The sequence below is a fragment of the Centruroides sculpturatus genome, unplaced genomic scaffold, assembly GCF_000671375.1.
Source record: "Centruroides sculpturatus isolate CEXI.00-Female unplaced genomic scaffold, Cexi_2.0 scaffold433, whole genome shotgun sequence".
Lineage (NCBI taxonomy): Eukaryota > Metazoa > Arthropoda > Arachnida > Scorpiones > Buthidae > Centruroides > Centruroides sculpturatus.
In genome coordinates this window covers 386,822-413,619 of record NW_019384677.1, presented here as the reverse complement: position 1 = coordinate 413,619, position 26,798 = coordinate 386,822, and the positions used below count along the sequence as shown (strand labels likewise).

The 26,798-nt window shown below is 27.8% G+C and overlaps 2 protein-coding genes and 2 long non-coding RNA genes across 6 annotated transcripts; 2 read left to right on the top strand and 2 right to left on the bottom strand.

Annotated features, from left to right (window-relative positions):
- Positions 1-1,324: 1,324 nt before the first annotated feature.
- LOC111626889 (E3 ubiquitin-protein ligase MARCH3-like) lies at positions 1,325-5,505 on the bottom strand. 3 transcript variants are annotated; one of them, XM_023370408.1, is made up of 5 exons: positions 4,580-5,505; positions 2,062-2,171; positions 1,761-1,996; positions 1,556-1,672; positions 1,325-1,493 (listed from the first exon to the last, which is right to left on the bottom strand). In XM_023370408.1, the coding sequence occupies exons 1-5, from the start codon at positions 4,779-4,781 to the stop codon at positions 1,373-1,375; spliced, it is 786 nt and encodes a 261-aa protein (XP_023226176.1). In that variant the 5' UTR covers positions 4,782-5,505; the 3' UTR covers positions 1,325-1,372. The 3 variants fall into 3 exon arrangements, with proteins under 3 accessions (XP_023226176.1, XP_023226177.1, XP_023226178.1); XM_023370409.1 differs by having other exon boundaries at positions 1,327-1,455; XM_023370410.1 differs by having other exon boundaries at positions 1,340-1,493; positions 1,599-1,672.
- Positions 5,506-7,110: 1,605 nt separating this feature from the next.
- Positions 7,111-14,656, bottom strand: LOC111626888. Its single transcript, XR_002756943.1, has 4 exons — positions 14,586-14,656; positions 14,109-14,216; positions 13,943-14,025; positions 7,111-7,576 (listed from the first exon to the last, which is right to left on the bottom strand). It is a non-coding gene; the product is annotated as an uncharacterized LOC111626888 (long non-coding RNA).
- LOC111626887 lies at positions 9,125-15,314 on the top strand. Its single transcript, XR_002756942.1, has 3 exons — positions 9,125-9,324; positions 10,124-10,326; positions 15,194-15,314. It is a non-coding gene; the product is annotated as an uncharacterized LOC111626887 (long non-coding RNA).
- A 4,562-nt stretch (positions 15,315-19,876) lies between these two features.
- On the top strand, positions 19,877-20,746 carry LOC111626886 (histidine-rich glycoprotein-like). The gene is made up of 3 exons (XM_023370407.1): positions 19,877-20,119; positions 20,210-20,440; positions 20,509-20,746. The coding sequence occupies exons 2-3, from the start codon at positions 20,217-20,219 to the stop codon at positions 20,669-20,671; spliced, it is 387 nt and encodes a 128-aa protein (XP_023226175.1). The 5' UTR covers positions 19,877-20,119; positions 20,210-20,216; the 3' UTR covers positions 20,672-20,746.
- The last annotated feature ends 6,052 nt before the right edge of the window (positions 20,747-26,798 follow it).

Below are 26,798 nucleotides of genomic sequence, written 5' to 3'. Positions count from 1 at the left end.
CAACCATCTCGAATATTAGAGATCTATTGATAGAATAGCGGTTGCAACACTTTGGGCAAATCTATCACAAGACAGCATATGTTTTCTGTACGTCTCCATGCTCAAATATATTATAATTATTCTTTTAATTATTTCCGTCCTTTAAGCACTAAAATGTCTGTAACTAGTCAAGTGGAGGTCCTACAAGGTAATAAAGACTTCTTTTAAATTGTACTATATTGTATTTCAATGCTTCTTCCTTAGTGCGCAATTTATTATTTGTCAATGAGTATATTGTGTGCGATAATTACACAAACGACGATATAAAAGACATATAAAATAAATAACAGAGCTAAACTTTTGATTTATGAATACTTTATGTAGTGCTTAATCGTATAATTATCGTATATACTTGATTTTTTCATTATTTTTATTGAACTTAAGTTTTTAGGCCTACATTTTCTTAAGTATATTTTTATAATTTCATTACTATAAACGAAATATCTTGAATTTTATCATAAACTTATAAAATTTATAAATTAATAAAGAAGCCAAAATAAAATTTAATTAGAAATTATCTTCTACAGAATAAATACAATATTTTAATTTTAAATATATGTCAGAACTTCTAAAATACTAGGGCCTCAGATACTCGCTTACGCTTGTCAATATTCAGTCTTACATACATTTGTATTAGTCTAGCACTAGTTATGATTCTTGTACAGTAGACCTTTACATTATACAACTTATATAAGGGGTTTGACTCCCTTTATATAAAACTTTAGAACCTCGCGTAACATAAAATTATTATTACATTAATACTGTACTAACTTCCTTCAAAATGATACTGTTCATATTTTATAACACAGTACTTAACATGATGGGCCTATTATTCTATTGACTCAACATTGGGTTACTTGTATTTTATTAAAATCAGTATAGAGTTTTATAAAAAATATTGTCCCATGTCAGCTTATAATATATATATATACACACAGTATAGACGTATGTGTGTGTGTAAATTTCTTCGAACATATGATAACGTAAGTTGCTGTCAAAATGATTAATAACAAACAGCAAGTAAACACGACAAGAATCCTAAGTACAGAACCATAAAAATATGGACTTACAAAGAATTCTATTTCGGAAAAATAAATCATAAAGATTTATTTTCTCTAAAAAAACTAGAACTTCATATCAAAATGTACCCAATAACGTTGCACGAGATGGAATATTATAGGTTACATGTGGACACGATTACTAGCAGAGTAATTTGCATGAACAAGTTTTTGTGTCACTTAAACTAACTGTAGGCAAAAAAATGACTATAAAGTGATTGAGAAAAATGCGCTTTTTATTTTTTATATAACTTAATTTGGTTATAAATCATCAATTAAACTTCATAAACTTTAAAATGATTTGATTCTCCATTATCACGATGGACTCGAACTTGATAAAATTTCATACCTCTTTCAGCTGTTGGTGTTATTAAAATTTGAATAGGGAAATTATCTCTGTAAATTAATATTTAATCAGTTTAAAGAATTAAAATTACTATAAAAATTTATTTATTTACGAGGATAAATTTGATGATGAGTTTCCAGCATCCGAAATTGTACCTTCTTCCGCATCTTCGGATAATGTTACAATCCAATTATTATTCATCCAAGTGCGGTAATTTTTATAATGATATCTGAACAATATCAAAATTGAATTTTTATAAACGAAATAATAAAATTGAATTTTTATTCTTTCGGTTTAAAAACGACGATTAAAATTACCTGAAACTGCCAATTACATACAACAGATACACGAACAATAAGAAGATGGCTAACACGGTTGCACTTACAAGCGATGAAACATCCTTTTTGCTTTTAGTATATTGGATTGCTTGCTCGATAAATATGAATATACATATAAAAAATAATGGTGTTAGAAGAAAAGAAACAAATAAATCTTTTAAGATGTTTCTAACTTGTTGTTGAGTTGTTGAATTTCGATACCAATCGTAAAACGTCTGTGAGATATAGATCAGTTGTTTACAATAAAATACATAATTATTTATTATTTATCATTCTATACCTTTGAAGTTCGAGTAGCTGCATATTCCCCTTTACACAATTCACATGAGTTTGTATCACGAGTCTCTAGCCATTTTTGTAAGCATGTTCTGTGTATCAGTCCAATAGAACCTAGACATACAGTAGAACCTCGATTATCCGGACTAATTGGGGATGAAGGTAGTCCGGATAAGGAAAAATCCGGATAATGGAAGCATATACTTTAATTTGTCTTTTAATGATAATATAACACGTTTTCTTTTCGATGACATATCGGTAATATTAAAAGTAAATACTGTATTTAAATAGTGATCAAATTTTNTTCTTATTTGATACAAGATATATTGTTTAATATGGAGAGTGGAAGGTGTTGATGGATAACACAAAGTAAAAATGTTATCAATGTAAGTGCTTCTAACATCCAATTTCAAAAAACACTATAGTTTACATTAAGAAAGACTTATAAAATGTTTAAAGTATCTTTAAAAAAAGCATAAAACCATAACGATGTAATAAGGTGCCAAACTACCTCTGAGGGACCCGAGATCGAATCCTTGAAGATCGAATATCTCCAGGAATTTTTAGAGGGATGGTAATTCTCAGATACATAGATAATGATAAAAAAAAAATATATATATATATATATATATAATATATATATTTATTAACTCTTTGCCCTGTGGGCACTAAGTGGACCTTTTTGGGTGTCCTGTTATTCAGCCACCAATGAGAAGATTGATGATGAGGAACGAACCCAACCTCCCTCACCACCCAATCTCATCATAGTGGATCTGGTCGAATCCACCATCTTTTTTAGGTGTCATACCTAAAAAAAGGCTCTCTTAGTGTCCACAGGGCAGATAGTTAAAAAATATATCATCATCATATTATTATATTTTCTGCTTTAATAATTTATTTTCTAAAATTCTCTAAGCTTGAAAGAATGAATATTTAAAACTGTTATAGAAATAATCATTAATATTGTATATATAAAAAATTCATTCATCAATTTATAAACTGTAACATAAAAAAATTAGACATTCAATAGCCATTTTAACTTCCGAGAGGCTCTAAGCAAGCGTAGATTTATTTAATGTGAAAGTTCGTAAGATATGTGACATCATATAAATAATGGGATCCTAGCTAGTGTTGATTTTCGAATAATGGATCTCTCACAAATTAATATATAACTAAACAAGATACTAGCAAATAGCATTACACCACAGCTTTTAAATTTATTATTTAATGAAGAATAAGGGCCTTCTTATATTATAGTTTAGTGTCACGCTAAGTGTATATCGAAAACGTATGTGAGCTCCTAGAAAACCTTACCAGAGGAAAATAACCATATTAAATTATCCTTAAAGATGAAAATGAGTCAAGAATTAGAAGAATTTAAATATTAATGCTACAATTTTCCGCCATATTCATTTCCTATTTTTAGACGTTGATTCAAGGTTTGGTGTGCGATTTATTAATACAAATATTCATAATTGTAAATTATACGAAAGAAAGATGAATAATGAAGACTGTTATAATTCGTCATTATTCATCTTTCAACAAAAAAAAAAAAATATTCATGCAGCATGAAAAATGAAGAAATCAAGCATGGAACTGGATTGATTACTCTTGAATATGGAAAACATTCTACAAGAAAACATTGTTTTGAATCTGTTTTAAATTATATTAAATGCCTAATTGTAATTAAGTAAAAGGTTTAGTGACGTTTAGTGTGTCTCTTGTATCACAAGAAAAAGAAATATATTTACTTCACGTAGTTTTGTTTGGATTTGACAGTAGAAATTCTGGAGTTGGTGATGTTTTTTTCAAGTACAATACTCATGGAGGAACATCATGCAGTGAGACATCACTGCTGCAGGCAAACATATAAGATATTTTCCTCCACCGATAAAAAAACCAAAAGAATAAAATAAAATAAAAAATTCTAGAGCTTGTAAAATTTTTACTTCCTACAAGAATAGCAGCGAGATAACATAGGAATATAAAAGCGTTTTATTGATTTACATGATCGCGAGAGTCTTAAAATTGATCATTTACATCAAAATTGTTAAATATAATCATATAAAATCGTTAATATTAATTATTATAAAGTTAATTACATAAATATCAACAAAGTAATAATTATCTTTGTTGATTTTATTACCATAATATCAATTTTCGCAATTAGCTAGATTATAATATAGAAGAAGCGATCATTCAAACGAGGATAAAGTATAGAATTCAGTTTCAAATTATCTATAATTTAAATTAATTTAATTACTTGTTGCTAAAATTATCGCTTATTAATGAATTGTATTAAGTAACTGATAAATTCCATGAAGGGGGACACGAATGCAGCTAACAGTATTGATTAAATATCGGTTAACCGAGTTTTGGGCCGCCTATTTCAGTAAATAAATTTATGATTTTGAACTGATTGTATTTAGTTTTATCCTCTTAATTTTTCTTTACTTTTTGCACAATTGATTAATGATTTATTTGTTTTGAATTTTATGTAAAAATAAATTCTTACGTTATACCTTTACATTGGCATGGTGATATAAGCTTTTCCTTTTGGCTATTATAATAACATATACGACATTTTGGTTCATCGGATCGTGATATGTTAATGGTTCCAGTTATAGAATTACTGGTTGTATTTAACGAAAGATTTTCCTTTTTATCGTTATTGTGGTCCTTCTGAGAGTTCTTAACTTTAATTGAATTATCCTTAATATCCATTAAGTAATTTTTATCAACAAACGCAATAATATTAACAATGCAATCGGCATTATTATGCTGCTTTAATTATTACTTATACAGTATGTTCCGTAAGTCTGGAACAATCAAAATTATATAGATCTTTGTGTTTTCTTTTACACGTGCAGTGGCGAGTTATAGCTTCATGGGGCATAGGCGAATTTGATTTAAGAGTCCTTTGTACAGTGTTCAAATATTTATCTTCGAGGGAATTTTTGAGAAATTTCACGTTCGTTTTTTTTAACGCCAGTGCACCCAGCACTTGCACCACTCCAGCAATCTAGGGTCCCCAGATAGGGTACAAATTTAAATTTCTACACTATTACTACAATAATTAGTTTATAAAAGTTTGGTTTGGGGACCCCAGACAATTGCCCTTTTTGCCCGTAGGATAATGCGTTACTGTACAGGTGAAGCATGGAGCTGAATAAGGAGGAACGAATTCAATTGTTTTGATGGTGTGGACCTGCAAATATGTGAAGTTGCTAAAGAGTTTAACAGGCTGCATACAAATAGCTTGGTGTGCAACCTGGTTGCATCATATTAAACTCTTAAGTTAGATAGTCCCTAACATTAAACATGGATTCTTTCCTCCTTACTCAGCACCATGTAAAAGAGTAAACAAAGATTAACACAATTATGTCTCCAAACTTATGGGCTACCCTGTATATCAATCTAATTTTATAGATTAATATTCATTAATTGCTTAAACACTTAAAACCAAATTTTAAATACAAATTTAACATATTTAAGTATATTTTTACGTATATAAATTATTAAAAAAAACAATCTTTAGTAAGAGTAAATATATTTTATATGTAAATGGTTACAATGCAAACTCAGAATTGAATAATGCATCGAGCTTTTATATTGTTTAAGTTGTGTTATTTAAGTGTAAATTTAGATAGGAGGATGTCTGGATGTTTGTTCAGTCGATCCAATTCAGGAAAATGTGATTCTCATTTTATACCATAAAAGAGAACTCACGGTTTAGTTTATTTAGACCATACAAAAGCTGGAATCGTTATAAGAAATCTTTAAATTCTAGAACAGAAATAATAATTTATCTCATTTACACTCGACAGGGACATTATTATTGATATTATTATTTATATATTCGTAAATATCCAAATAGGAACATTAAAAAACCAGCTTTAGTCTTCCTATTTCCATTTTTCTTGTCTTGTATTCCTCGAAGAAGGTTATTAAAATATGTTAAAGTTTATATAATTTAAATTAATCATAAAAAAAACAATTTGTATTTATTATTTTATTAAAAATCTTAAGTTAATGCAGTGTTTTTCTAAGTAACAGGAAACAAATTTGATCAGAAAAAAAACATTAATAGAGTCACCATTAAATCAAAGACGACATAATTAGGTCAATCAAATGGTTCTAATGTATATAAATATGTTATTTTCTGTTTTCCTTAATTCATTAATAGGTATTATGATATATTTATGTATAGAATCAGAGTAAAAGTTTTAACTTTTTCCTATATTCTATCCTCTTCCATAATTTATTAAATAAAGTTGGCACATTTATTTTTCAGAATTAAATACGTGTAAGGTTAATGAAGGATTAGAGAATTTTTATCAAAAAATGTTCTATTGATTAATCACTGATTTATTGAATAAAATATGAGTTCCTTCTGTTCTGATTAATGTGTAATTTTTAATGTATTACTTAAGTTTATACTTTATTTTTGTTCTATAATATTGAAAAAGAATGTTATAAGAAGGGTATAATATAGAATAAAATATTAAGAATTGTATAATTTTTAAAATATAAATAATAGTTAACTTTATAAAATAATTATTATTAATACTTAAAATGTTATTTATAAATATATTAAAAGTGCTGTACACTTTTATGGCCTTTCAGGAATTCATTTTCTATTGTAGAAATTAATAATAATGTCACTGTTTAAAACTTTAAATAATTCCATAAATAAATTTTAAAAATAATCTGTCTATTATTTTAAAAACGTAATTAACTTTCAATTGTTAAATAAAATTGATCAATTTCATTGTTAAACGCAATTAACTCTATTTAAAGTAATCATTTTCGTTATTTAAACGTAATTAATTCTAAATTTAAAAATGATTAATTTCATTATTTTAATTATAATTAAATTTTAATGAAAATAAATTACCTTAGGTAAATAAACTGGTCAGTTTTAAATAACGAATTTATTTATTTATTATGCGTTCAATTAATTAATTAAATGAACGAAATGACTTAGAAATAAAATTTAAATATTTTCTATTTTATAAATTGTAATTTAAAAAAAAACTATATTATAATTATTTTGTTTTTTTAATTTTAATTTTAAATTATTAAATAAATTAGATTACTAGACACTAAGATGAAAGATGGGGCTCGCTTCAAATCCCTAGTATGGGGCCCTATCTATCTCTGAAAGCCATAAAAATATATCAATAAAATCAATAAAAGCATTTTTATTATTATCTAAAAAAACTTTATGGACGTTTTTGATATTTTTTTTTATATAAAAGACTAAATTTTGGGGATCCTCTGTATCTGGTCGGCCGTTATCCTATGGGTAAGAAGGAACTTTAGGCAATTTTCCTTTTTACCCATAGGATTTTACCCTTTTTACCCTGTTTGGGGGCCCCCACCAACAGGGCTCTCAAACCAATCTTTTATATATTTCCCTCGGAGAAAAATAACTGAAGTCAACATTGTACACGGGGCCCCATGAAGCTATAACGGGCTCATGCAAATGGTCCTGCTGGCACCTCCTTTTTCCAAATCTGCAAGTATCAATCAATATATTAATTTTTATTGATTAATATTTAAATAATATAACATTTTATTTTAAAGGAGATTTATACATATTGATTTCTCTATTAAATATTTAAAAATCTTTTAAAAACAAATTAATATTTTAAAATTTTTATAAACATTATTTACTGTATAAAATATATCAGTAAGTAAGCGTAATTATCAGGTAATTTAGATTTAAATTACTTAATTATTATATATAGTAAAATAAAAAATAAATGTCGTAAGTAATGTTTTGATATTAAAAAATTCAATAAATTATTTCATAGTGTTGTAGTATAATGAATATATAACAGGTTCACAATATAAAAATAGAAATTATCACCTTTAGCGCCATGTTTTGAGTTTATCTGTCTACTTATAATATATATAACTATATATTATAATAATATCTGATGGAGATAAAATCCCGAATTAATTACATGCATAAACTAAGCATCCAAGGATATATAATGCATTTTTTTTTATACAATAAAGCTTGAGATTATATCAATACATAATTTCTAGAGCCATTCTATAATTTGTGTATTATAGAATGGAGTTTTATTAAATAGAAATTATTTAAAGTATAACGACTGGGACATATTTCTGTAATTTATAAATATTTCGTTATTCCAGTTATTTATTTTTAGAATCGTTCTAGTTTAGGCGCCTTGAAATTTTGCACAGAGGGATACAAAAAGTAGTCTTTTGTTCTATTCATTTATTATTTTATAATTTATTTCTGAAAATATGATTCTGATCGAGTGATAATTATACGATGGAAAAATCAGATTAATGTTGTAGGTCTATTGTCTATTTTTCCTCTTACTTTTTTTGAAACTTGGACATTAACTTACACCGAAACTTTGTGTGTTCAATTTTCATATCAGATCAGTTAAATTTATATATATAAAATAGTCATTTATTTTCTAATGACTATATTTAACTAACGTGTTGATATTTATAAAGTTTTCACTGATTTATTTATAATTTGTTTAAATCATCTTTCAGTTGTTTATAAGTAAATTAAATCGTTTCAAGGAAGATGTAATATCAGTAGGACATTCTTTTATCAGGAAAAAAATTATATTTAGGAGACCTAGAAAGGATACTTGGCCCCAGAACCGAACGCTGATCGTCTTAATCTCTTAAATTTTGTAGGTGGTCGCGCCTTGCAAACGAGCTGGCCACGTGGAGTTTTCGAGTTTTCTTCACGTGTGTCACATAAATAAGGACAAGTTTCTCTAGAAAGTCCTCCCGGAGGGAGAGATTGCTATAAAGCAACGCAACACAAGGGGCACTCCTATTGCGTTGCACTTTCAAACCGCGCTTCTAAAGCATTATGGTTTTAAAGTGATGTTTTATCAAAATAAATTTTAAGTTACAAGTAAAAACACATTGTTACCATTTATTGATTTTATTTATATATTTTTATGGCTTTAGAAGGTGGTAAGGCCCACATTTATAACTGGTCACTTCTCTCAACTTATGATTAAAAACCATCTGTGCATCCATGCTCTCTAATTAATTAAAACTATTGTTATTTCTGGATTATTGAAATCAATAATAAAGAGATCGATAATTTTTTATTATTGTTTAAAACTCTCACTTAGTTATTTGTAAATCAATTACTGTTTAACCTATGAAGAACGAATGCTGAAGGGAGCATTAAAAAGGCCGTTATTTGGAGGTTTCTGAAAAAAAGACTGCAGTTTACAGATGGCTTTTAATGGAGGTTCGTCCGTATTGTTTATAATTAAAATTTTATATTTGAAATAATTTATATTTTAAAATTTTACAACAATTTACTTATAATTTGAATGATATAATAGAAAAAATATATATTAATTCTAGTCATTATATAACAATTCATGACTTTCAATGCTGGTTCATAAACGGAAGACAGGTTTTTAAATTATATCGTCAAATATAATATTGATTAAAGCCTACATACTTTACGAAATGTCTGTCTATCACGATCTACATCTCAAGAATTATTCATCATAAAAAAAATGAATTTTTTTTTTCTGTATATACGAGGGACATCTGGAAAAGTTGTTACCACCCAAAGCAATTTTTAAAAATTAAAATTAGCAAAGTTATTCATTATAATTTAAAGAAAATTAAGCAAGTGTAATATTTCTTAATTAAAGTGATAATATTTTAAAAACACGTGTAGAAGAGCTCTGTTTTTCGCCCCACTTCATTTATTTTTGGCTTTGTTCATTAATTTTATGTATTAAAAAAATATAATCGAATTTAAAATATTCAAGTCGCATCGTGACCCACAAAAAAACGGAAAAGTGTATCAAAATAAGCCTAAAAATAATTTTTTTTTTTACCTTTTACCTTACGCGAAAACCGATTCAAAAGAAACAATTTCCGTTATAAATTACTGATTATTGCTTTATTTTTAATTACATTAATAACAAGAAATTAATTTTTTTTAAAGTTTACTCTTTTAAATGTAAATGTAAGCCTACATATCACAATATTAGTTATAAAATTTTATAAAATATTTTGTAAATTTATAGATTTAATATAGAACAGACTAAGAATTATGGCAGATTTTCATCAGTGTGTGACTAAATCTCAACACCTAAGGCCCTGACTCATTTTGAAACTCCATTATGGACAGTCACCACGTGTTCCGTAAATTCCAGAGAACTTGCCTTCAATGCCCAAACGTGCCAACTTGTTCTTCCCTTTGGGCAACTGTTCATTGAATTGCCTCAAGGTACTTAGATATGGATAAAGTTTATCATAATTATATAATTCATGTACTTAGTCATTTTCCAGTTAAAGTAATTTCTGGTTAATTTTATATCTACATTAAAATCTGTTAAGAATTTTCCACGTATGTAATAAAGAGAACCGCCATTTTTTCATCTACTGAAAATATTTTACTTCATTTTTTCCATAATCTCTTGTGTATAATCTTGTGCAAATACTGTACGAGTTAAACGATATAATATTAATTATATTTTTAACTTTCTGTAAGATTTTATTAATTAAAACTCAATTTAAAAACTAAAGTTATGATTAAATAAATTTATTTTGATAAGAAACTTAACTACACAATACAATTAATTGATCAATCATTTAAATAATAGGCTAAGAATATAAATGTTTTTAAAGTGAATAAACATGTGATTCGGTATATTAATAGCCGCATTACAATAAGAAATTGAATTTTATTTGAAAGAAATATATAGACAATAGTGATAAGTTTATATTACAGACATTTAACCTACATAATCAACCGAAATTTTTATAAAAATAGTAGATAATGATAATAATAACTGGTTAGATCAATAACTATAGGACAGGCTTTATCACTAAAGGGGCCATTAAGCCATTTGTTCCAGGCCTCAAAAATACAAATTTCTTGTGTTTTTGAGGGTTGGACCAAATGATCCTTATGTTTATCAAGGAAAATAATCTTTGTTTTGTCAAATTTTATTATTTAAATTAATATACGAGGAACCTCATAAAGGTAAGTGACCAGGACCTCCTTTACCTGTAAGAGGCCCTGCTATTTTAGGCGCCTTGAAATTTTGCACAGAGGGATACAAAAAGTAGTCTTTTGTTCTATTCATTTATTATTTTATAATTTATTTCTGAAAATATGATTCTGATCGAGTGATAATTATACGATGGAAAAATCAGATTAATGTTGTAGGTCTATTGTCTATTTTTCCTCTTACTTTTTTTGAAACTTGGACATTAACTTACACCGAAACTTTGTGTGTTCAATTTTCATATCAGATCAGTTAAATTTATATATATAAAATAGTCATTTATTTTCTAATGACTATATTTAACTAACGTGTTGATATTTATAAAGTTTTCACTGATTTATTTATAATTTGTTTAAATCATCTTTCAGTTGTTTATAAGTAAATTAAATCGTTTCAAGGAAGATGTAATATCAGTAGGACATTCTTTTATCAGGAAAAAAATTATATTTAGGAGACCTAGAAAGGATACTTGGCCCCAGAACCGAACGCTGATCGTCTTAATCTCTTAAATTTTGTAGGTGGTCGCGCCTTGCAAACGAGCTGGCCACGTGGAGTTTTCGAGTTTTCTTCACGTGTGTCACATAAATAAGGACAAGTTTCTCTAGAAAGTCCTCCCGGAGGGAGAGATTGCTATAAAGCAACGCAACACAAGGGGCACTCCTATTGCGTTGCACTTTCAAACCGCGCTTCTAAAGCATTATGGTTTTAAAGTGATGTTTTATCAAAATAAATTTTAAGTTACAAGTAAAAACACATTGTTACCATTTATTGATTTTATTTATATATTTTTATGGCTTTAGAAGGTGGTAAGGCCCACATTTATAACTGGTCACTTCTCTCAACTTATGATTAAAAACCATCTGTGCATCCATGCTCTCTAATTAATTAAAACTATTGTTATTTCTGGATTATTGAAATCAATAATAAAGAGATCGATAATTTTTTATTATTGTTTAAAACTCTCACTTAGTTATTTGTAAATCAATTACTGTTTAACCTATGAAGAACGAATGCTGAAGGGAGCATTAAAAAGGCCGTTATTTGGAGGTTTCTGAAAAAAAGACTGCAGTTTACAGATGGCTTTTAATGGAGGTTCGTCCGTATTGTTNTTATTAGTATATTAGCACATTCTGTTAATACATTTTTAATGTAGATTAAGTAAAGATTAAAAAAAAATTGCGAAAGATAAATATAACGATAATAAATATTAATTATATTTAAAGATAAATACAGAAAGTACTTGTTTATAGACAAGTAGCATTCTGTAACTAGTAGTTGATTTTCTAAAAATGGTAGAATTAGATTTTAGCTAATGTCAGTTTTTTTGTTGCTATTCTAGTATATTTATGTTATAAAATGCCTGTTTTTTATGTGCAATTTATTATAAAAGCTTTTATAATTTAAAAATTTAATAAATATGAATTTTTCATCCGGTTTTATTATTTGTTTTAACATATTTCTTATAAAACCTGTTTTATAAATTGGGTAAACGTTTTCACCCATTTGTGATATTTTACTTTCACTCAGACACCTAGTTAATCGACCTAAATTATTACTTTTACTTAATCCGAACCAGGAAACGGAAAATACTTCCTTGTCTTTGATTCAAAACAGGGCTATAGACTTGTTTTTGTCAAAGCCCTATCGTTGCGATATCTTCCGAATCTCTCGCCTTGGACAGGTTTTAATACAAAATATAAGTTTTTTAAATTAAGTTTTAATTAATTATTATCTTTAACTTTCATTTTTCTGCTGGTTTATTTACGAAATTTACCGCTCATAAAACTAATTAACACGTCAAAGTCCGTTGACGATGAATAAGATGTCGTCTCCTTAAAGGTGATGAATTTGATTGATGTTATAGAAAATAAAATTCGGTAATCTGCTATTAAATTATTTATATATATGTTTTTATAACTTGTATATAAAGATTTAAGCTTATTTAAGTAATAAATTACACGACTTAAAGGCAATGTGCCCTATAAATTACATATGTAGCGCGTGGGTAGACAGGAAATGCTATTGATTTATCACAGTTTTTTAAGCAAATTCTTAAGTAAATATTATGTAAACTTATTATTTTTATAGAGATTTAAGTTAAGAATTTTAAAACTTAAGTTATCCTTCCTCTCTCCAAAAAAAAATCTGCAGACACGAATCCATTTTTAGCATCATCTTCACTACCAAGGAAAAATATTTGAATCAAAACAGACTACGCCCTTTCCCAATTTCCTTTCTCTTTCCTTTCCTATCATCTTCAATCTATCTAATTTTATCTTTCTTTTTTTTTCCTTTTCAAAATACTCTCCTTCTCCTCGTTCACTGTTTATGTTTCAGGGTTTAGGTCAAACGATGGGCGAATCGTTTCTATTTTTGATAAAATTTCCTTTTTATATCGCCCTTGGCATTTAACAATAAGGCAATAGGAAAATTTGTAACTTTCACACCCATTTTCAAACAGATTTAGAAAATAGAAATGCATTTTTCTCGATGGAGGAAGAAGAAGAAAAAAATAAATCTAGCTTTAAAAATATTCCAAAAGGATAATAACTTGTGAATTGCATTTCGCCAGTTATAAATAGAATTTTTATTTTTAGAATATAAACAAACGGATCAATATACAGCCTTATACCAGTTCTAATATCTTATCTATAGACTTAAATTATATTAAAATATAGGAATCTAAACTTTGATCCTTTAATCATCACTCTTCGTACCTTAAACACAATTCGCAGAGCGTGTTAATTTAGAAATTTCAGTTTCTCTGCATAAAATATGATTAAAAATCACATTTTAGTGCTATAAAAAGTACAAAAGTCTACATATTTTTACCTTAAAATACTTTAATTCAATTATTTCCAGCATCCACTTTTAGTTGGAGAGATTCTTTTGCTCGACTTGCCTCTTCCATGAATCTTCATTATGGTGAAGTAAATGTAATTAGCATATTGTGCAAAATGCATAAGATTAAGATATTGTTTTAAAAGTATAATAATACCTCTGATAACATCATTTCTGAAGTATTCACTCCGTTAACGTCAGCATAAAATGATTAATTGAAACTAACCAAGAGAATATTTCGAGTTCCAAAATAATGCAATGAACTCTGCCGAGTTTGATGTACGATAAATGATGGCATTTATAAATAGATTTTTAATTTAAATGATTAGCGATTAATATATTTAAAAACTAGATTATAACATTTTAATCGATTTTTTTATAATCTTTATAATAAATTCATTTATAGTTACGCTATTTATAAATTTATATTTAAAGATCTCAATGATTAGTCTTACTATTTGATAAATAACAAGAATAATATATACTTTACAGTTCCTAAAATTATATTAACGTTAAAGAAATTTGTATAATGTAATTTCATTTACTGTTTTTATTATTTTTAAATGGACTTTTTATATAAAAATTCGTAAAATTAGTAATATAATAAGTAAAAATTTACTAAAAATATCCCTACTTTCTTTCCTGTCGCCTTCAATTTATCCAATTTTATCGTTTTTGCTTTAAAAGTACTCTCCTCGTCCAACCTTCATCTGTATAAATCAATGAAATTAATCATTATCTTGATGAAACTATAAATAATGTAAGCTTAATTATAATTATTATTATATACCGAGAAAAAAGAAAAAAATAAATTTTATTTGCTGTGTAGTGTCTATAGTATATATATATTATGTAGTGTAGAATAGTATAGTTGAATACACTCAGTTCCAGATTGTTCACTAGGCACTACATTTACAATTTTACAATTAAACGTTATTAATTTATGATGTAATATAATATCCAGGCCTCAGAAGTGTCCTAAAGTTCTGTGCCTAGGGACCCCTGAAGGTCTTAATCTGTCATTGAATATACTAAAATATACTACACAGTGTATAGTATAGTGTTTGTAATTTGTATATAAATAATATCTTGCATTAAATCTATATAATAAATACAGGATTTGTTTTTATGTTATATTTTATGTTAGTTTATGTTATTGTTTTTGGTATTTTATGTTATTTTATATTTAATACACCTGTGTTTATATAAGATTTGCCTTGGAATTAACGTATTTCTTTACAGAATGAATAAAATACAGTACATCTGTGCTTTAACGTTATGTTTTATGGTGTTTCTTTACTCTATACCATCCGTGGAAAGCATACCTTATGTACATACAAAATACCATGCGATAGGAAAACCGTGAGTATTAATTACACAGAAATTTAAATTAAAANATACGTTTTGGAAACCATTTAGTGGTCAAAATTAGCTTTTTTTGAATGGATGAATCGGAGTTTTTCTAATTACATTCTCTCCCTTAGGATACGTAAAGGGTAAAGATGGAGAAAATGAGGCGGAGTTAAATATGTTAAGGTGATACTATTTTTGTAAGAGGTTCAAAGAACTACTTTCATTCGTGATCGCTATTTAAGAAGACCGGCCGGAACTGAGGATTATCATAATAAATCTTTCTTCAAAGAGAAAGTTGTTTCGTATTCTGCGAGCCTCCCTTGTAAAAGTAAGCCTTATTTTATGTAATTTATTTTTTTACTTGTACCGAGACGTAAAGTAAATCACTTACAACACTTTTTTAATTGAATTATTACGTTAGCTGATCTGTATTTAGTATCGACTTCTCTAAATAGTGTAATTTTAATTAAATTTCTTGTGTCGACATTTAAAATTATTAAAATATAATTAAATTTTTATCACGTAAAAACTGAATGCATTCTGTATAATACTTTAAACTGGTTTAAACTTTATTTTCATACTTTAAACTTGTTTAATGTGTGATTTGGTTAAAGTTCAAAGGGCGTAAACCATCACTACACAGTTTTGTTCGGAATTTCTTAAAATATTTCTAAGTTTTAAAACATCCTGCATGTTAATTTTGCTATTTTTTTCCAACTTGTCCCTCTGACATTTAAATTAATTGTACTTTAAGATAAACAAAGCAGGAAAAGAGCTATCAAATTACAGGAAACTTCACCTGCTTTCTTGCATTCGGGTTACTTTAATTATAAATTTAACAGCTTTTAATTATTAACAATCGATAAATATCGTTTTGACAGATGATGAGGGCGAAAATTTGTGTACTTTTCATCATAACTCTTCAATTATTATTAATTATGGAAGTGGACGGCGATAAATTGAAGAAGATTCTAGCAGCTGGACTCATCGCTAAGGCACTAGCACCTAAAAAAATAATTCTTCCTCTTCCTATTCCTATACCAATCAAAATACATCAGGAGAAGAAAAAGATATTTGTTCCTTATCCGTAAGTTATTTTCTTGTTTTTTCGTATTTATTTTCAAAAATAAAAATAAATAATAAACTCAATCACAACTGTTAACAAAAATTTTCCTCTAGTTAAAGGAAAAAATTGGATACAAAAGGTGTCTCCTATATTATTATTATTATTAATATCTTTATTTTGAACAAAGTTAAAATAATTATTTTTTATTATTTTCATGTAAGACTTTAACTTTTTCCTCCGAGGAAAAGAGGAAAAGAAAGTTACGTAGACTAAACGAAATTATTTTGACTCAGACATTAACCTAGTTTAATTGTAAACTATAGATTGATTGTATTTATCTAGGTTTTATAGATTTAAAAAAGTATTTTTATAATAAAAATAAATTTGATATAAATCAGTTTGTTTTTTAAATTAATCGCTTTTTAATTACATTTATTTACAGATTATTCGATCTTGTAGATCGAAATTTAGTAAATTAATTGTCTAATTCTTCAAGTTTTTATTATTTTAAATTAATTTCGTTTCTTTCCCTAATTAAATTGAAATTACTTTAGTTAGAAACACGATATCAAATTTATAATAATTTGATTTTTAATGTTTATATGAGAAAGCATTTTTAAAAAAATGTTTTCACGTGTTTTTTAAATTGAAACGTAATTAATCTGTTTCAACAATTGTTTCAAGATTAAATAATAAAATTTAATGTTCTATTTTAAGCAATTATCTCAAGAATAAAACCGAAGATTCTACTACAACAAATGTTTCAGAATTAAACAGGAATATAATATTCTGTTTCATTTGCTGTTATTAAAATTTAAGAGTTTCTTGTAACAATTTTTACAATTAAATATGTACTAATAATACAAGTATATAATTTTATCGTCAAAATTATATATATGTTACTGTAAAAGACCGAAATTAGAAAATGTCGATATTCTCCGGTGAATGTCGGCACATACAATATACGTCGGTGAAAGACCGAATATTCGGTTATATTATATGCATTCGAACAATCGCCGGTGTATGTCGACAAGCACAGATAAGCTTCGGTGGAGGTCGAAACGACATCCGAGATGCAGATGTCGACAGAGAGGCGACAGTCTGTCGCTAAATTCTTCGCCGTTTCTTACTGCTCAAATTGGTGATACCGTGCAAATGCAAGTCAATGATGTCGACCGTGGACGTACAGATGCCCGAAATGTGTTGGCGGTTGTTGTTGGAATAGAAGACTTCGACATTTTTAAATTAGTAAACAAAAATGGTAAACAAAAATGGTAAAAATGGTACTCTCAAGCAGCTTTATACCCGTAATCAGTTCGTAATTTGTGAAGAAAAGTTACTTTCCGTAGATGATATTTCTTCTCAAGAAATATCACTGAGAGCTGCAGCTAATTCGAAAAGTGGAGGGCAAGGCTATACACGCTGTCGTTGCAAAAAGAAGTGTTCCACGAATAAATGCAGTTGTAAAAGCAAGTTGGACTCTTGTGCAATTCAAAGTGCCATAACAGTTTAAGTTGTTGCAATAAATAAGATTGTATAACGTTAATCACAATTTATTTAGAATGTACTGTTTGTTTTAGGTTCAACAGTTTATTTAAATGTGCTGTTACTTAAGCTTTCTCCTATTTTGACATATTAAAAAGTTGCATTTTTGTCTTAACATAATAAAAATATTTTTATTCAACATTCACCATCAGTGCATGCTGAATGTCGACATTTGCCGGTGTAAGTGAGAAATAACGATATTTAGCAAATATTTCGTACATACACGAAACGACTGTGTGAATGCTGACATTCACCGGAAAATGTTGACATTCACCACATATCGGTCATTCACAGTAACATATATAACATACATCGTATAGTTTCTGTATAATATAGTGGATAGTTCAAAGGGGAAGAACAAGAATATAAAATAAACAAAAGCTGTTTTAATATATGTAAATTTTAGTGCTAACTTGTCTACAAAATAATTTATGTAATTATTTATTTTTATTATTTCTTTAATAGTGTCCATGAATTTCATACAAAATACGTTGCAATTCAGGATGATCACGGATGGAAGGATTGGGATAGCGGATGGCATAGTGGATGGTAATATGCAAACATTATATTCATCACTTCACGTTTTTATTGTATAAATTTATGTATTTTAATAAAGAAATATTATAATGAATTGGTTCTTTTGTGTGAAATGTAATTAATAACATAAAGCACCATTGCAAGAATATAAATTATAATGCACAGCAGTATGTAAGAGTGTAGTGTAGGAATGTATAACACTTAGTACCATAAAAGAATGCAAGATAAGTTTATAACATACAGAACCATATTAATAATATAAGAATGTAGTATATAATTCGTAGCCAAGGCTGGATTTAAGCTAAACGAGCTCCAGTTTAGGACCTCTATAGCTTAGGACCTGACATTTTTACATTATTGGAAGAGAAGGGCTTGTTATATATTATAGCTTAGGTCCACAACAAGTCTAAGTCCATCCACACCCATAACAACACTGCAAGAATAGGAGTATATATTTTATAATATATAGAATCTAATATTTTATATAGGCATATTTTAACATGTATATATATCATATAAGCTGCAATAAAAAAGGTTTTCGTACGACAAACTGAATTAAAATTTACACAAAATCTTATATATGAAAAAAATATGTCGGTCATACCATTTCAGTAATGGCAGTTTACAAAGAAATAACGGCTATATCATCAATAGCATAAAACTTCCTTAAATTTAGGGGTCATTAATTGTGCAACGGGTTTTTAAAAATAATGGGTCAATAACTTGTGCATCATTAGACGATACTAAACATCTTCAAACTAGAAATTCCTTTCTATTCTTTTTTTAATTAAAAAAAAAATGCGCTTTATACACGAAAATTGAAACTTTTTTGAAATTTTGAAATTAAAAATTATAAAATAATTAATTATTTAACTTAATTTAATATATTTTATGTAGTTTTAAAATAATTTATATTAAATTTGGAGGTTTATTAACATTATTAAGAGCGTAAATGTGAACAAATACGAAACATTAAATTCATTCCTACTTAATTTAATTAATTAAAAATAATTAAATTATATTTAAAATTTATAACATAAAATAACTTTATTAACTCTTAAATTTTTATTGAATTACCAATAAAAATTAATAATTTATTTACAAGAAAGTGTGACTTCGCTGCAACATATAAACTAATTTGCTGCCGAAACCGGAAGAAAAAACCTGATAGCATTTTATGTAAATAACCTAAAACAGATTAACATTCATTATTCATTTACCTGATATCCTGTAAAAATGGCCACATAAATCATGTAACTTACCGTGTAAACAGCTGTCAATGTTCTGTAACCTGAATAAAAGTAAACAAATGAATTAAACTTTATTTTATTTTAATTTTTTTTAAATATGTCTATGTGTAGACATATATATGCGTAAAACAAAATGCATGAGCTTCTTTTTGGTTCATTGACGTTTAATATGGAATAGAATTTCCTTTAAGTAAAATTTTGTTCAGGAAAACGTAGTTTAAACAACGTTAGGTAATGAATGCCAGAGCGAAATTCAGAAAAAAAAACAATTGACCTTGAAAAAAAGGAAATCTGTGAAAATAGATCACAAAAAACTAAGACAATTTTATGATTGAATGCCACACTATTTAAGCCAAGTTACTCTACTTATCTCGTAATATTTATTCCGCATCCTGAAAGGTTCTCTACTAACAGCAGGTAGGTTAGCGATTCACTTAAACGATACTTCTATTATGACAATATAATTCGGTTAAACGTTTGTAGAATTATATATTAATTTATGTTTAGATTCAACATGGATAAACGGTATTCGAGTTACGTGTTGATCGTAGTGATAACGATAGCATCCATGATTAACCATACGGAATGTGGTGACAAAGGTGGGCATGGCTTGGCTGCTTTAGCGGCTATCTTGTCAATGGGTGGTGGTCATAAAGGGCACTCGATTTTACCAATTCCGATACCTATACCACTGCATCACGGACATCACGGGCATAAACAAGTTTACTTCCCCATCCCGTAAGTAATTTTATGCGCTTACTATTTTAGTATCTTATTTTAAATTAATAATTTTATGCGTATTTTAGCGTGAAGCATCACACGAATACTATACATGGTTTTCATCACGTTCCTCACTTTCATCATATTCATATTTCGCATTTCGGAGGACACGAGCATCACGGACATCACGGACATCATGGACATCACGATCACGGACATCACGATCACGGTCATCACGGTTGGCATTAATGGCATGTGGCATGTTTATGGTGGAATTTAAAACTATTTTTACAATGTATTTGTTGAATATATATTTAAAAAAAACCCCTGATTTGTGATTTTATTTATTATACAAACATTGGTAAAATAAAGAAACGAATTCGAGTTTTTTTGTTCGTATTTTCGACAACAGATGGAGACACTACGCGACTCTGTATTAAAAAACTGATAAGATAATTCAAATAAGACACGTGACGATTTAAAATTTTTAAACATTAATTATATCAAATATTTTCCCTAAATTTCGAAAAAAATTAATTTTATATGCTATAAAAACCGACTACCTGTTCACGATTTTAATAATAAAAAAAAATATACCAAAATATTTTTCTAAATAACAAAGAAGAAACAATATTTTAATTTACCAAATACTGTATATTATGAAGGGGACGGACTATACGCCCGTGTGCAGTTGGTTCGATAATACAGTACTTGAGTTTTACCATTATACTGTTTATACTGACATACTGTTTATACACAAGCTAAATTTAAATATTTAGGAGTATCATTTGATATGTCACATTTAAAAATCATAAAGCTATACAGATTATAAACCTATCATCGCTGTGTTAATGAAGGTTAATGAAGTAAATATTGCTTATCACTCGTTTAGTTCAGTGTGCATAGGCACATGCTTATATGCCCCATAAATTTTTTAGATAAAATAGAAAAGATCTAACTTAAAACTGGGTAAAAGTTTTCAGGTTAGGCCATTCATCTCGAGTTTGGGGATTTCAAATAAAGCTGGAAACTTTTCTTATTCTGTAACATAGTGGCTCGTTATTCTATGGGCAAAAAGGGCAATTACCTGAGATCCACACGGCCCCAAACCAATCTTTTATAAGAAAATATTTCCACCGCCTGAAAAATGCTTGAAGTCAACACTATTGTACACGAAGCCCTGTAATTTCAAATTCGCCTGGGCCCCACGAAGCCATATAATGCACCACAGCCGTAACACACAATCTTCAGAATATCATCTACTACAGACGGGGTGGATCTAGGTTTTTCGGGGCCTAGGGCTTATTGAAGTCCAATGGGGCCCCATTTTTTGTTAGATTAAGAATCTTTAAATTGGGGTAAAATTAAACAAATAATACTATAAATGATTATTATTATATTATTAATATTAATTATTTTTTACTATACGATAAGTGCTCACTGTTAATGAATGAGTATTAAAAATTTATTATAACAATTCAATTATTGTGGGCCCTTGACACTTGGGAACCCAGGGCTTAAGCTCTATTAGTCACTATGTAGTTCCTCCCCTGACTACAGAAATTATATGTTGAAACTAACCTTTAAAAAAACAAACAAATTGGTTTAAGGGGTTAAGGGTTATTTATTAAGGGTTTAATTTTTCTTTGTTAATGGACGAAGCAGATTCCTGCTGTTTTTATTGGCCATTAATTATTAAATGTTGGAAAGATTACTCGATCCAGCAAGACCAATAGGGGCATCGCACTCGCAATTTCATTTTTGGTATGTCCCGGGCTGTTCCCTCTGCTGACCCCATATTGAGAGTTTACATGGTTATTTATTTTGTTATAATTTGTTCTACAAATACAATTAAATAAATTTTATTTGCGATTTCAAGACCGAATAATTACGTTACGTACAAGTCCTTGTTTGTTTTCAGGCGAAAAACAAAATACAATTGTTGACACCCTTTTATACTGTACGGAATGTGATAAAATGAAGGTGTAAATATTTGTCCACGACTTCGAATAATTATATAATTGTCTAAATATTCAATTACAAATACTTAAATTTAATTAAAATTATCATTTATTAATTGCAGTAGTTACTTGTTGCCTAGAAGCACCAAAACATTAACACAGCATTAAATCTTAGCAATTATATTCTGAATTTTAAATAAATTCATAATTATTAGATTTAATATTTAAAATAAACCATTATAATTGTATAATGTATAATTTACAAAATAAATTGAATTTTAAGCAATTTACACACAAGTATTTATTACATAGAGTGCTTATGACGTATTGCTTCTATGGCAAGTAATTAAATAAAGGTCAATTTTGAGAATTTATATTGAATTTATTTATCAATTTTTGGAAGCTTCTTAATGAAGTTTTTATTTAAAAAAATCTTGTTATTAACAGTATAATTGTATGAAATTTTTAAAATATTAAACATATACCTCGTATTTAGTTATTTTAATATAATTTTATCCTTTCCGGCTCTGTTATATACTCGTATAACAGAGGGAAAGTATGGCGATTGTCAAAACATGACCCTTAAGATTTTTACATTTTTGGACTTAGGACACCTTAAAACGCCGAGAAATGGAAAATAATTCGGGGTTTTTCTGTAAGTCTGGATGTTAGTGTGTGGAGGGATGTGCCACGATTTTATTCACCCTCTTTGAAGCTTAATAACTCCTGTGATTTTTGTCGAAAATCTCTGAAATTTTGCACGGAGGTTTGTGTATTAGAGGGATCGATGCTATTAAATTTTGGTGATTAAATGTCGAGAGGGCGGGGAGATAAAAGGATCGCGTGTCATATCTCGAGTAGGGCCGAACTTAATGACGATTTTACTCGTTATTAGCATTTACAAATTTTTATAAAACCCATCCCTACTTTTAAAGTTAAGTATTTTTTTGCCATTTTATAATAATTAAAAATATAAAATGTTTTAATAATAAAATATGATAACAGATGGAGCCACACAAAATTTTAAATGTTGCCGGGAAAGTTAAGCAATTCGCTGCTGGATTTTTTAAACTTTACATAGAGAGTATATTATAAAATTGGGCACAGTGTGAATCCGTAGTGTCTACTTAATATTAAAACCCCTTAAGCCTCAAGCCCGAGATATCATGCTTACACACTAAACAAAATAAAATTTGAAATTATCATTATTAAACTAAATATTGACACTAAAAATCTGTACGCAAATTATCGAGAATATTTCGAAAACTCAAGTTAATTCGATTTCCCGTGTTAAAAAATAATGACTTTTAGATTTAAATTATTTAAATTTTCAAGTAAATATATTGATATGTTAGCATGGATTTAATAATGATATATATAATATATTTTATCATAAATAATGAATCCTTATAGTAAATACATTTAAGTCAATTAAAAATGATAGAATACCTATTTATATAGGGGAGATCGGGGCAAGATCGGCATGTTAAGCTTTACTTAAATTTTGTGTAATAAATACTGCTGTAAACTGAAAAAAAAGCTTTGCATATTGTCTATTGGAATGTTACCTTACTATAGAACTGGTTAAAATCAGTTTGGAAATAAAAATAATTAAAATAATTACAACTTTACAAGAAGAGAGAAATTGACGAAGTTGCCCCGGGTATAGGGGCAAGATCGGCAACTTCTCTCTTTTTGTAAAGTTGTAATTATTTTAATTATTTTTATTAAAGTTGCCCCTGGTATAGGGGCAACAGTAATGGGGCAAGATAGGCACGTATATAAAATTATGTTATTAACAATGTATAAGTTGGAATTCACTATTAAAACAAAGAAATACAAATCCAACACCCATTTAATATTATTACAACGAAATGCAAGTTCAAAGACATATATACATGAATAACAAATGCAAACATGTTTTCATTTATCATCTGTTTGATTTTTATCCTTTGCTTCTAATGTGGCTTTATGTTGCCGATCTTACCCCGCTAGTCATGATTTCGAAACATTAAGTACAACCCTGAGAACAGAATGCCAAGCCACGATCTGGCCACGTGAATAAGTTGAAGTTACATCCTTCTAACAGGAAAAGTAACTTTCGTTATCATGGAATTATAACAAAACCTGCCAATTCAATATAAATGGAAAAAAAATATTATATGGAATTGAACGAAAATGAAAATTTGCTTGATAATTCAACTACGCTTGTTGGAGAACAATAAAAACACTACACTCAACAAGCCACCAATAAAACTCAACTGCCTAACCTATAACCAAAGTCTCCTTTTAATTTGTTTTTTAAAAAAAGCGCTTGACAAACTTGCCCCGCATGCCGAAGTTGCCCCGATCTCCCCTATTCTAACAATCCGATTATCTGGATTACTCGGGTTATTAACTATTAATTAATCACACTAGCTAGAGCCATCGAGAGTTTGTTTGGGGCTTGAGGTTAGAGAGCCCCTTAGCGGATCCTTTTTTCCAATTTTTAAACAGATAAACTAATTGAATGTTTCTTAATTGATAAAAAGCAGTTTTAAAAATTGTATTTTTTAAAGTATAAATAACATTAATTTATAGTGGTTGGAATCAGTAAGGGTCCGAAAAAATCCCCATCTTTCCCTTCTCGACTGCTCTGCTTACAGCAATATTAATTAACACACAGCATATGATATATGATGGATATCCATTAAGTTACTCTGTCCTATATAGATTAGGTTAAGGGATAATCTCACAAAGTTTCTTATCACCAAACTTTTATATAAGTTACACTTTGATGTTCATTATCGTCGTACGTGACATCGAAAAATCAAAGACACGTGTTGAAGTAATTGAAGTCTGTAAGGAAGACCCGAAAGCAAGGTTTATATTTAAGGTATAATTCAAACTTTAAAGACTTTTTAAAATTTTAAACACAGTTTTTCCAATAGTAAATAAAAAAATTGTAAATGATGATAACGAGTAAAATCTTCATTAACTTGTAAGTCCGAGCCCACTCGAGGTATGACACACAATCTCCCTTTATCTTCCCATCCCCTCGACCTTTAACCACCAAAATTTAATAGCATCAATGCCCCCTAATATACAGACCTCCCTGCAAAATTTCAGAAATCTGGGACAAAGGGCACAGGAGTTATTAATTAAGCTTCAAAGAGGATGAACAAAATCGTTCTGCTTACCTATCCACTTACTCCCCCGCATGCATATATATATTTATATGTAACAGCAGGGAAAGTAAAAATATAATTTTAAAAGGAATGCAGTTATAATTTAAACACTAATTCAGCTTATACAGTAAAACCTGCGTAAACCGGAATCATATTTTTCCGGTTTGGCAGGATTCCGTTTTGAACAGGTTTTTTTTTACAAAGTTTTTTTACGCTTGGTTCCGACGAATTTTCCATTTTTTCATGTTCCGTTTTTGACAGGTTTTACTGTATTAGTTAAAGAATAATTATAATTGGATATAAAAATTTAAATAATTAATATAAAAAGCAGGAAACAGAATTTACTAAGTAACTTGCATACTTAATTAGGTCTTCCTGCTTTGATTTTGATCAAATAAAGGCTAATTTGCTGTTTTTAAATCATATTTTTCTTTCACTTCTAATTTAATTGTCTTAAACATATATTCTTACTGGTTCTTTACAGACAGTCAGGCAGACAGACAGCCTTATTTCCTGACTCTAATCAATTAATCTAATCTAAATACCTAAAAAATTGATAAAATAAAATAAATTTATTTAAAATATTAAACACAATAAGCTTATTAAATGATTTTATATGAATAACCAGATTAAAAAATATTAATTAATGTAATTCTAATAATAATTTTATCGTAAATTTCTGCAATTATTAACACAAGAGTTACACACGAATGCATGGTTATTTATTTATTTATTTATTTTTATGTTATAAAATTTTAACTTCCTCTTTTAAATTAAATTTAAAAATTAAAATTATAATTAGTTAAATATAAACAAAATTTTAATTTATAATTATCTTTTATTTAATTAGAATTTAGACAATAATTGATTTAATGTTAAATTTGAAACATAGATGGCAGGATTTCGAGTTTTTTTACATTTATTTTTCTAAAAATAAAATTTAAAATTTGATTATTATTATTATATTTCACTTCTTTAATTTAAAAATTTATTACATTTTTATATTTTATAAATAAAAAAAGGATTTAATTTCTGTTATTTTTTATTCATTTTATAATAAAATAACTGAATATTTTATTGATTTTTTAAAAGATATTTTACTTTAAAGTAACTTTTTCATATTTTCTATTGTTTTTCCTACTAATATGCAGTAAAACCTGTCTAAGACGGAACCTGTATGAAACGGAAAATGTCTAAACGGAACCTAATTATTTCCAAAAAATAAATACTGTATAAAATTTTAATAAA

What these genes read in the sequence shown, in the direction of transcription:
- LOC111626886 (XM_023370407.1), top strand. Translation starts at nt 20,217, where the DNA reads ATGGATAAACGGTATTCGAGTTACGTGTTGATCGTAGTGATAACGATA. An exon ending in CAAGTTTACTTCCCCATCCC is followed by an intron (nt 20,441 to 20,508) that starts GTAAGTAATTTT and finishes TGCGTATTTTAG; the next exon opens with CGTGAAGCATCACACGAATA.
- LOC111626889 (XM_023370408.1), bottom strand. Translation starts at nt 4,781, where the DNA reads ATGGATATTAAGGATAATTCAATTAAAGTTAAGAACTCTCAGAAGGAC. An exon ending in ATCACCATGCCAATGTAAAG is followed by an intron (nt 2,172 to 4,579) that starts GTATAACGTAAG and finishes CTGTATGTCTAG; the next exon opens with GTTCTATTGGACTGATACAC. An exon ending in TCATCATCAAATTTATCCTC is followed by an intron (nt 1,494 to 1,555) that starts GTAAATAAATAA and finishes ATTAATTTACAG; the next exon opens with AGATAATTTCCCTATTCAAA.